At 48.3% G+C, this 12,319-nt stretch overlaps 1 protein-coding gene across 1 annotated transcript in view; it reads right to left on the minus strand.

The window, feature by feature from the left end:
- The window catches only part of LOC119456386 (acetylcholinesterase), a 64,409-nt gene extending 57,139 nt beyond the window's left edge, over window positions 1-7,270 (minus strand). Inside the window, exon 1 of the mRNA XM_049669806.1 lies at window positions 5,596-7,270. Within this exon, the coding sequence (XP_049525763.1) occupies window positions 5,596-7,166 (1,571 nt within the window). The 5' untranslated portion in view covers window positions 7,167-7,270. The remainder of the gene's footprint in view (window positions 1-5,595) is intronic.
- Between the last annotated feature and the right edge of the window lie 5,049 nt (window positions 7,271-12,319).

The following is a 12,319-nucleotide window of genomic DNA, read 5'->3' on the forward strand; positions in this document are numbered from 1 at the left end:
CAACGCTTTGCAGTTTTCTCTCATCGTGTCCAAACCTTGTTCAAACTATACCAAATGTCAATGTGAGGGTAACTATAATGAAAGCATAATAAAGTACAAGTGGAATACAGGCACACGTTATGATTAGGAAAACTGGGGCGTAATATTTACAAGATCTGGAAAATAGTTATCAAGACATAAAATAAAACACAAGCAACAATACGAACAATCAGAATGCTAGAATAATTAGAATTGTACTTTTAAGCGCGAATTTACACGGACGGAACGGCGCTAACCCGCTCCCTCGCTTACAACTGCTGTCGCAGTAAAACAGACTCCATCTGTTGAAATGTAATGAAACTTCTCAATAGCGGCTGGACTGGGCAACACCCGCGACGCGTACCTTGGCACGCGTCAGGCGCCTCTACACGCTCCCTCCAAGGTAACCCTCCCATACGGCACCTTTTGTAACATGTTGCAATGAGTCAACTCAAGTTCGGCGTTCCGGTAACACAGCTCGCAAACTAATACAGACTATACAACGGCCGTTCGAATCCTTCTGCACTCTCGGTATCTTACGTTCGATATCTAGGGTCGCCACTCCGCGAACACAGCCTGAGGCGCAGATCCAGCCGAAGGCCGTGACCTACGCGCTGAAGGCGAACCGATCTTGTCGCGACTGACGCCGCCGGCAGCGAGGTTGTCCTTGCGTAGCGATACGGTCGTCCCCTGCCATCGTAGTCGATGTTTCCGAGGTGTTTTCCCAGAAATTTTATCTTTCGTTCGCTCTTACGTTCCTGCTTTCTTTCTTTCGTTCTCTCTAGAACGAGACTGTGCGCTATCGGTTCCTTTCGCTTTTCGCCGATTGTTCCGCCAAAATGTTACGAGATAGAAGCTGGAAATTTTATTGAGATTGGCGTGAATCCTGGCATCTGTATTAAGTCAAAAGGCGGAGAATTGTGCAATATCTCGTGATCATGATTTAAAAATATGATTATCGCGATACAATAGGTATTATTATCACTCCCGTTCGCCTTGTGATGGAATACCTTTTTGTGCTACAGCTTGAAGTACCAGTGCACGAAGTACCAGCGGAAAGGCTACATCCAAATCACTTCTGTAAGTGTTGGTGCAAATATATACATACCTACATGAAAACAATACCGATCACCATTCTTCTCTCTCTCTCTCTCTCTCTCTCTCTCTCTCTCTCTCTCTCTCTCTCTCTCTCTCTTTCGCGCTATAAATGGTGCAAGGCATCGATAGTTCATGCAGCCCTGACTAAATATGCCAAGTTAGATGGGTCTTTCTTTGCATTTTCGTTCGCTTTGCGACAAAGATGCAAATAAAAACTCATGCGCTTGCAACATTTTCCTCCTTGAGCATCATTTCCTTCAATGCAATTCTTGAGTCGCTTACAAATAGCGCCGACTGCTTAAAAAGAAATCCGCTCGCGTTGTCTACGTGGTGCGCCTATGCCTCAAAGTCGACGGGAATCCCGTCGCGTTACTCGAGAAGGCGACGTAGGTGGTAATCACGCTCCAGTATCATTCTAGCACGGTATTTGTAATGAATAAATGTGGAATACAAAAGCTTGCAGAAGCCTCGCTCAAAGGCTTCTTTATCGTTGTATCACGCCCTCATAAAACCGCGATTGTCCTGCTGCAGGCGGCTGCACCATAAATGCCAACTATTTAAAAGCTCGTTAAGCAAGCGGATGCAGCGAAAAATGGCCGCGTATATTTCCTACTTTGTTAACGATAAGTTGGATGCCTGTGCATACCAGTACCTCGCGCCGCGAATAGGTATCGTGGCGATGAACGTATCGCCAACGCTTTATACATTGCTTCTTAAGAAGTCGCAGTGCGGAAAATGCAGTGGACTTTATATTGTTGAACCTGGAGGTCATAAAGCTGCGAAGCGCGCGCTCTACGTAGTCGCAAATAGTTTCAGTACTCCCAACAGTACCGTACAATAACTGCATACATGCAGTTCACTGGAATACGCTCATACATTCCCCATTTAGAGATAACGCAAGATAACAAAATTAGGATCGGAAAATATGATGAAAGCTAATGATGAAATACGATACGATGTACCTTTATTCCCGCTTCTACGCCTTACGTGCAATATATGACGCCCATTTATCGAAATTATTCGCTCCATGAATAAGGTTTGCTTGACAAGCCGGCAAACACGCTATTATTAACATCTATAAACGACATTATTCATAGCTATCGCGCGCGACGGTTACTACGCACGCAACTGTATTAAACATCTGAAAATACCCAACAAGAACGCCTAGCTAATTATAATTCATCCTGTTTTTCTTTTTACTTAAGTTGAGATGCTACGTATAGGCTGCAATCGTGTGCTTGCCCGTCATGACGATGTTATGGCTTGCAGCATCCAATGAACTTTACACAGTAACTCTACTTGCGTATAACAGAATATGGCAATTGCAAGGATTAGAAAATGTTCCCCAGCTCAGAACACTATTCTAACAGAGATATTTGCGTAACCGGATAACGACAAGAGAAGCTCCAACAGATTGTCACCAGAAAAAAAGTTTTGATTTTTCAAGTATCCCCGTTATGCCTAATCTGTAAATATGCAAGTCCGCATCTCGGCTGCGCTAATATTTCTGGACACGAATGGCTCAGTAGCTTGCTCTTACAGCCTTGCTGCCAAAACACATCTATAAACAGTCAACCGCTTGGTAGAAAGCGGTCTGACTATATGCAATTAGAAATCGTGTCACTGCATGACCGTAAAATGGACAAAAATATGAACAATTATTATTAAGTGACGTGATTTTACATCACGAAACTACACAATGGGATATAGAGGATGCCGTAGTGCGGGGCTTCGAGTCCCTTTTGACCACCTAGTGCTCTTTAACAAGTAGTCGAGTGTCTTTTACAATACCCTCCCGTCGGAATGCGATCGCAGTGGCCGGAAGTTCGGCTTGCAACCTTGTGCTCACCAGTAAACTCTATAACAAGTGATTTATTGCGGCAGGTGGACAACTAAATCCACTATAAACCGACATTTCCGTCACTCTTCGGGCACTTTGTTCCCAAAGGGCTCGCAGTTATAAACGGAGTGTGATATATCTGTTGTGACATCGGACAACTTGTTCTCTATTGTGGACAGAATGTCGGACGCTGCGCTTTAGAATAAAGCATGGCTGTTTAACGTGTGATCATAGTTATACACGCAAAATTTCATGTTTTAGAATGAACGCGCTCACCGCGTGCTCATCTGTGTTGATGGTCAGGGACAGGTGCGCGTGCCACAGGATCACTGCTGCAATGCCTAAGGTTATTCAGTGAAGAGCACATCACATTTCACAAAGACACCAGATCATCTCGGCAATAATCTGAGCAGCGTTTAGAATAACAGATCACCATGTACATAGTAACGGCGCCCACATAAGGAAATGTGGCATACACTGATCAATATTAATTTCAACTAGATTATTTATTTAGAATTACAAATAATCAAGAAGTGCAAATTAAAGGACAATGATTTCAAAACCATTTGTTGTAGTTTCCGAGAAATTTGCGATAGAAATAAAATAATTTGTGACGGACTCTCTCATACACTGCGCATATATCTACGCGCCTATTTATATTTCATGCACTGCGTGTACATAGCTACTTGCGAATGCTTACCGAAAGCGCGCTCAGCCAACGCATCACAACAAAAGGCTTGGGCGCCTTAGACCATAACGTCGCGCCGGGAAGCGAGAGCCAATACATATCAATGGGGACGCGGACGACGCATGCAACTATCATCTTTTTCCCAAAGCACGGCTTTCAATGGGCTCGCTGCCTCCGCGCGTCACGCCACGGCTCAAAGCACGCAGACCTGCGGAACGCCCAAAATTTCAAACGCGTCCTTCAAGCGATGAAAGACCGACACGGCGCGGATTTCTCGTTTCCATCAGGAAAAAGTGCGTAATAAAACGTGGTGCGCCAACGCAAGAAAATAAGACCTCCTAATAGCCACAAAATTCTGTGGTAGACATAAATGAAGTCATCAAAACGGGAGCCGCCAATCACACGCGTGCCCATACAAGGTATGGCGCACACGTGCTCGCGCTGGCGTACGCCGGGCGCTCGCAGCGCCAAAAAAAGCATGGCTGCGCAACGATGACGCTGGCATACGCTCGCGCAAGATAAGTTGCGCGAGGCCTCCATCACTGCCCTCAGGCTAATTGCGCGATACGGCAGTTGGTATACCGTTCCAACAAACGCAGACGAGAATGGAGCGAGCCGTAATGCTCTCGCCCTTTCTCCGAGACTGGCTTGGCGCGACGGAGGCCATTGCCTCCGGTCAAAACGGCTGCACGATGGACGCGATGCGGCGGAACCGCTGCTAGCTCGCAGAGGAAAGGTAGTCCCGACGGGAGAGCCTGAATAAAACATCGCGCTTCAACGAGGGTGGCGTCTCCGGAAGGGCAGCCATTCGCCACCACTGGGCTCCGCGGAATTCGATGACCGCGAGCACAATTTCGTTTCCGCTCGCGGTGACACCCAACGGAGAAGCCGTCGCCTGCGGCAGTCACGTCCACAGCGCAGACTCGGTGAGACCTGCACGTGGCGACATTGCTTGCCCCGGCAAAGAGCGGCTTCGCGAGAGGTGAAAAATCGAAGAACGAGGGAATTGACGCACGACCGCTCTGTATCCGAAGGTTCATAATCGTTACATTACGCAGTGCCCTTCGTTTTCTTACGTGTGCATCGAGGAACAAACTTTGGTGACGTGAAGTAACTCGCAGTGGCGTCAATGCTAAAGAAGAAATTGATGCGCTTCATATGAAGTTCGCGCGTTTGTAAGCGGCGCATATAAGTTTTTGTAGGTGACATACGTTCGTTCCTCCAGTGTTCGAGTACTTTTCCAGCGTCTATATGAAATATCGAATGGCCTTAATGCATCTTGAAGGTTACACATTACGGCACTACTCGGAATCAGCATCGCGGCCTCGTAACAGGACCTCGTCGCCTGCATCGTCGGTGTCATCGTCTTCACTATAAAGCGAAAATGGTGCTCGAGGCCTAATGCACGAGTGATGAGCTAAATGAAAACCCGTATCCTCTAGCAAAAAAAAAAAAAAAAAAGAACCCAAGGAAGCGCACCTTTCGAACGAGCGGCTATAAGCCGCTTTGTAGTAAAAAGATTTCTTTTTCTTTATTTTTTTATTCATCTATTCACTGCGACCAAATTTCTTATCCTGATTCTCCCTCAATTAGATACGCCCCATTTTTACTATGTAATCAACTGCATTTTTGGTAACCTTATTCAAGTTAGCGTTTTCATTTGCCTTTTCCACTTCTCCACTCGTTGGCGTTAAAGCTTTTCGATGTACCTATTTTGACGAGCTCCAAAAACGAAAATAAATGAATGCGTGATAACATAATCCTTGGCTATTCCGTGAAAAATAATTTTGCAATATTCATAGTTTTCGTATTTCGTGCTATGCAATAGATTTCTCCCACGGTGTAATAGTAAACGGCCTAAATGCCATAGCTTATCTAATAACATAGCTGAAGGGAAGCTGCACTTATAGACCGACACACTTCGTAAGCATTGAGCCAAAATGAAACTTACCCAGTTTTGATAAACGCAGCCCAGGTCCGTATCAGCTCCTCGCTGAACTGTACCTCTTCGGGCGTCGTCACGAAGTCCCTGATTACGGGGTCACTCACGCCCGCAGTGATCTTTTGGTACTCTTGCCTCTGCGCGTCGATCACACCTCTCGTGAAGGGAAGCTCTTCGGCGTGGGTTACCTCGTCCGAGAAGTTGCCAAGAAAGCTGGCCGTCGGCTTGTGCATGAAAGCGTAGTGGTAGAGCGGAACTTTTTTCTTTATCAGGACTTCGGCAAACAGCTGACTAGGACAGGTGAAGATGATATCGCCGAACACGGCGCTAGCGATAGCCTTTAGCTCGTCCTCCGAGAGCTCATCCTTTCCTTCCATGTAGTCGACGGCAATATCGTGAGCAGCTCGGGCAGGCATGTGTTGGAAGAAGCTCCTGAGTACGGTGCGCATCACGGTGGGGAAGTTGCTCTGGATAAAGTCAGTCTGGCTCTGGAACTTTTTATGAATAACGTATGCGAAGAGCAGACCCTCGTTCTTGGTAAGTCCGAAGAAGACCTCCTTCGCATTTACCGAGTACGTGTCAGGGTCGGATGGGTCCAGGGGCATGAACTGGCTGTGGATCCTCGGGAAGTACAAGTAAAGCTTCATACCCAGACCTTCTTGCGCCGCCCTGAGCAACTCTTCGGCGTCCTTCTTTCGGAGGCACCTGATCATCTCGTCGATCTGCTGCTCCGCCGGTCTCGACAGGTCGTAGCAGCCGGCCACGTTAGCCACGGCTATCATCTGGCCTGGTCCGGACGCGTGGTGCAGACCTACGGTTGACAGCGGACTTCCGCTCTCCATAATGATGCGCCGGAACAGACCTTTGCTCATCGGAGATATCGCGTGGTAGCCCACCGAAATGGCGCCGGCACTCTGGCCTCCGAGGGTGACCATGTCCGGATCGCCGCCGAAATGGCGTATGTTGTTCTTAACCCAGCGAAGAGCCATGACCTGGTCGAGCAACCCCATGTTGCCGGGAATCTCCTTGTTGCCGGCATCGAGGAATCCGAAAATGCTCACCCTGTAGTTCATTGTCACGTAGATCACCTCGGTGGAGGCAACGAAGTGAACGCCGTCGTAGATGAAAATCGAAGCGTCGCCTACCGCGAAGCCACCTCCGAAGATGTAGACGAAGACCGGAAGATCGCGGCAATCACCGCCCCCGCACGATGCCGGTCGCCATACATTTAACGTCAGGCAGTCTTCGCTGACGGGCTGCATGTTCGCCATCTTGAGAAGCGGGGAATATGATGAATTGTCTTCCTTCGGCTTAATCTGCACACATGAGGGCCGCTTAAATGTGGCGTTGTAGGTCCCTGACCAAGGCTCGACGGGGAAGGGCTCCCTGAAGCGGTAGTCGCCGAGAGGAGGCTTGGCGTAAGGTATTCCGTAGAAGACGTCCACTTCCTTATCCCTGTGCTGAACACGGCGTCCCATTACGGTGCCCGAGGAAGTCTCCACGACAGGGTTGAAGCCAAGCGCGGGATGTGACAGCGTAAAGGCGGCGATCAAGAGCGACGCGTAGCCGACACACATCATGTTCCGGGTAGACAGGGCTTCCTTTCGCTACGAGAATCTCCGAGCACACAAAGTTTTCTTTCAAGATACAGGACGGATCCCAAACCACCACTGCGGCCATTCGCGGCACGGGGTCCCTTCTTATAGAGAAGAGCCCGAACGCCATGTGGCCCGCGAGCGTCCAATTGGAGAGTCCGCCGGTCCCGACCTTGACAGTCAAGAGGCAACCGCGCCCTTTCCCACTCGGCACGCCAGCCGAGACGGGGCGAGTACAGAGGAGGGGATGGTTCTCGGCGGTGTGAACTGACTTGGCACGGGCGCTTATTTGTTTGCTGTTTGTTTCCTTCTTGGTCAACGATGACTCTCTCTCCGGGATTCCTCTTTTTTTTTTTCCTTTCTCTCTTCCACTTCTGTACAGAACCCCCGATCAAATCGAACCGAACGATTCGAAGTATGGCTTCTTACGCGTACCGTGTGGATCATGGGCCCGCGCGCTGAGCTGCCAAGAATCGGCTCGTGCACCTACCTTCTCCAATCGTCACCTCTAAAAGCTTGCTCGGGAAGTCTCGCGCGTGGAGTTCATCCGCGACAACAACCGTGTGATATCGACGTGACCGCGTCAAATATAGGCGTCAGGCGAGTGCCATTTCGCCCTATCCTATATGTCCTTGTTCGTCACGTCCGCACGTGCGCTGCTCGGGACGCAGCGCGCATCTGCGATTGGCGATGCGAGCCCCGTGCTGCTTGCGTCCGATCGCGTGTACGTGCACACCGCTAACGAGGATGGAGCAGCTCGGTACACGTGCGCCTTGTGTGTGCATAGCGCTGGCCAAATGTATGTGCCTGTGCAGGCGAGACGTTTATAGTGGCGGAAGACACGGCGTCGAAAAAAATATATAGACGGTGAAGCAAACAGGCACGTGTTTAGTTTTGTCTCCAACTGGCGACCGAACGCGCACGTAGTACGTGCAGGTATGCACCACCATGTGTGTCTGGCACGAAGAGCGCGTCGTCTTCGTTCCCTCTAATGCAAAAATAAACTTAAGAAAAAATCAATAAAGAAAGAAAGAGACTGAAGCGGGATGGCGGTGATGGAGACATTTTCGTATACACTCTTGGTACTTTATTCTTAAACAGAAACACTTTGTTTTTATTCTTATACAACTATATGTCTTCCCTGATTTTCCTCCAGCTGGCTGCAGCCCGTGCATATATGTAATCAAATTATAGCCAGATGTCATTCCGAAGCTGCTACTTCAGGCACACTGGCAGAGCCCATGTGACTTACGTAACAGCTTCGTGAGCCGTTTAACTTCAGACACCGTTTTGTCAAATACGTGCGCTCCAGAAGCTGTACGCTTGTAAAACTTTACTGCCTCATTTAGTAATCAAGGTATCCATCTGTAATTGCGAAACATGCGGGAATATTTACGAGCACTGACGGTCAGTATCGAAACGACGTTGGCATTGGTCGTTAGAATATGAAAGTGTCTTTCAATTGCAACTCGTTTCGTAGGAATCGATAGACGCGACCTGCCTAATCGGCGAGCAATCCATCAAATATGCATACTGTAATGAAGAAGAGGAAGAAGTGCTCTTGCGTCTGTCGCTGTGCACGCCATCAGCGTTCGTGGACTGCCTCGATTGCGTGAGACGTCATTGTCTAATAAATCGTCATATCACATTTGGTGGAGGAGCTGCAATCCCCGACCTCGCCCTGGAACTTCACAGCCGAACGGTGCCGACTGCTTCAGCCGCTACCATGCTCGAGCCTACCGACAATCCGCCTGCAGCTCCCGCCGCTCCCATCATTTGCGGCGCCGTCCAGCGGCAGCGGGACCCTCCTGTCTTTAGCGGAGCCGGTGAGACTGACGTGGAAGATTGGCTCTCTACCTATGAGCGCGTCAGTGATCACAACAAGCGGGATGACCCGAACGAACGAAGTACCCGTTACAACGGAGCCATAAGTGACAACGTTGGCCTTGTGCCGATATACATTGTAATTCACAGTAACAAGGAACATCAGCCTGGTCCCAAACCTCGATACAACGGAGCCAGAACTACAAGGGAGCCAGAACTAAGCACCCATATAAGTCATAAGACTTGCTCATAAGTGCTATGAGGGGAAAAAAGCCACATACGCCCTAAATTAGTTTTGTTAGTGCGAGAAATGCAGCACAACAATTCATATACGAAGGCAACAATAGTTTAAACAGGACACCTGCTACTGCTATCGTTGCGTTATACTCACGCATGTTTATGTGCCAAGAGGTGCCAAAAAGATGGGAGTAACGTCAAGCTAGTACTCCTCTAGGTGAGGAAGCACTCCTTGAACTATAGTCCGATTGCACACCAATCGTACATCTGCACGATCAAAGTAAACTGTTTTAATAGGCCCTGGATTGGGGACGAAGAAACTACGACCGTCTTTATGTTTCGCACGTGGCTACTGACTGGAGAGCCGGGCACGAGGTTTCAAGTGCGGTGGACGTGGCGTGTTTTTTAGGTGCGAAGCACCTTATGCGCCCGGGCTGTCGGCGTCTTCTGTCGTAATCGTCGTCGTCGTAGTCGTCGTCGTAGTCGTAGTAACGCTCGTGCCGCTCAAACCGCTCGTGCTCGCGCTCGGCACGCGCTCGCGCCACTGCTCTCGCGTTCGTCGCCGTCGTCGCCTTCCACAGCTGGCTTCGTTGCCGCTCATCATTCCAGCGTATAATTTCACTTCTCTTATGTCGTCGTAATAGGGAGGCCGCCTTTACGGAGTTATGAGCCATTGCTTAAGGCAGTATGAGCCCAACAGCGGTGCATCACTGCATGCTTCGCACATCCCCAGGTTTCAGGTTAGTGGAGCTGCATTTCGCTCAATGGGCCATTTCACACTTACGCATAATTGTGCGGGGCGCGTTTTTTAATGTTTTATTCTTTTTTATTAAGGTATGTATACTCCATCTCTAAACCGAAAGTAATCGTTTTGTTCTCAGCACAAGAAGCGAACTAGATTCTAGGTACTCAGCGGTATGCAAACTATATAGCCACATCAACAGGCTAATTTACTTGTGTTACGCGTTTCGCAACGCAGACAAAATATAATAGCATGGCGTTCATATGTGCTTCTAGTCTGCTAATTAGCGAGCCCACATATATTCGCTCCTTAAAGTATGCTCCTATAGGAGCACTCTGTAACGTTAATAAATTTCCCAGCTTATCTTTTGTCAGTAGGTTAGGAAGCTTTGAATTTCCCTCTCATTGAAACCTCAACGGCGTCAGTGTACAGGCACGTGCGTGCACGTGCAACATAGCGTATTGATTGATTGATTGATTGAGTTATTGATTGATTGATTGATTGATTGATTGATTGATTGATTCTCGCAAACTGAAGCTGAAACTGAGGCACACCTTAGTGAAGGGCACCAGTTCTGGCCAGCTTGATTCTTTTAAGCCCACCGACACCTCAACGCGAGACTTTCGCACTGTGCCGCTATCGGAATGCAGCCGCAGCCGGAAATTAAACGCGCGACATCTCTCTCAACAGCAGAATGACACTTTCGTAGCTGTGAGCCATCATATACATAGGGCAACCTTTTAGTGCGGTCTCCTGAATAACGTCCATTATATACAGTTAACATGTATTCAATAATGGGATATCACTGCTTAATCATCGGATCGGATCTGCAATTTATGTAAAATGATGGAACGTTCGCGAAGTACACATGACCTCACCACAAACTTCGCTTGTGGAAAACAAGCTAAGACGACGTTACCCGCAATCAAATTATTCAGCGAACTACTAAGTACTCGCACATGTTCATCAGGCACTCATTACACTGCGCCATGCGGCAAGATCATCAATCCCTACGTGCCTTTTTCTTGCAACGGTACTTGAATTCCCGAAGATGGGAACTCTATTAACACGGATACGCAACAACAGTGACACCACGAAACTGCGTCACATAGCTGTTCACAGTTGTTCTTTCTATCTTTGCATGTGATGCAATATACGCACTTTCCCTGCGACTTCAATGTTTGAACGCGCCCGTAAGGGTCCCTGGCTACACCACAAAGCTACCGGCGAGAGACCGACGACCGCTACATTGGCGCTTTGCGTTGTACAGGGTGGCGTGCAGTAAATGTATAAGAAAACAAGCCCGTTAATAATATAAAAAAATAACAGTAAAAATAACGCCGCCTAAAGACAGTTGTTACTCGTTGCCGTGAGGCGTTACCGGGTTCTTTTTCCTCATCTTCTGTAGGAGACGGAAACGTAAACATTTTCTGGTCCTAAGAGCGCGCGCGTGTGTGAGGTATAAATGAGGATGCTGTAGTGTTTGTAGTGAGTACTCGCAGCTGTGACTTTTAAGTGCCCGCTGTGCAATGTTCCCGCAACGATGTGAAACCGGTAGGCAGAATTGTCTTGGCAGCCGTCGCTGCCCCCCGCGTGATACTTCTCGGCTACATGGTTGCAGCTCAGGTAAAATTTCCGACGAATTCTAGCTTCATCGAAGAGGGAAAATAAACGTTGCGGCGCAAAGCGATGTGGAAGCTGCACGGTTGCCGCAGTTAACAGCTTAATTGCCAGGACCAACAATCTCACTTCTGTTTTTCCTTTTCTTTATTTCGATAACAGTTGTGTCGGTAATAAAATATCTTGTCGTTAATAAACAAAATAAGAAGCCGGCACTCCCTCCTGGTACCAACACCTCCTTGTTTATTCATGTCAATAAAGATGTGAAAGAGACTGCAAACATGTTCGCAACCTAAGGGAAAAGTGAAGCGACGTACCCATTGTAAGGACTGAATGTGTAAGGCACGGTTTTTGGTTAACTGGGCAAGGATAGGACTGCACCTAATTAATGAAAGCATATGCATAAACTGCGGCGACTTCCTCCCGACTTCTCTGTGTGACTCCAGGGGTTGATTCCTTCGACTTCAGGTCGTTCCCTTAGATTAGATGATTGCGCTCGGGACATGTGGTTGTCTCTCCTCTCTCTCATAGAGGGGTAGAAAGAGAGGAGAGATTAGCCTTCTTTATCCTCTCTCTCTCCATAACAGGAAATTCAGGGATATTAACGAGACGCACGTCCGGTTTGCTACCCTGCACTGGGGGAGAGGGGATGAGCGGACGAAAAGAGAGAACGAATGGGAGAGAAATAGCACTATATATAGAAGATGCGCATCAA

The sequence above is a fragment of the Dermacentor silvarum genome, chromosome 6 (genome assembly GCF_013339745.2).
Source record: "Dermacentor silvarum isolate Dsil-2018 chromosome 6, BIME_Dsil_1.4, whole genome shotgun sequence".
Taxonomy (NCBI): Eukaryota; Metazoa; Arthropoda; class Arachnida; order Ixodida; family Ixodidae; genus Dermacentor; species Dermacentor silvarum.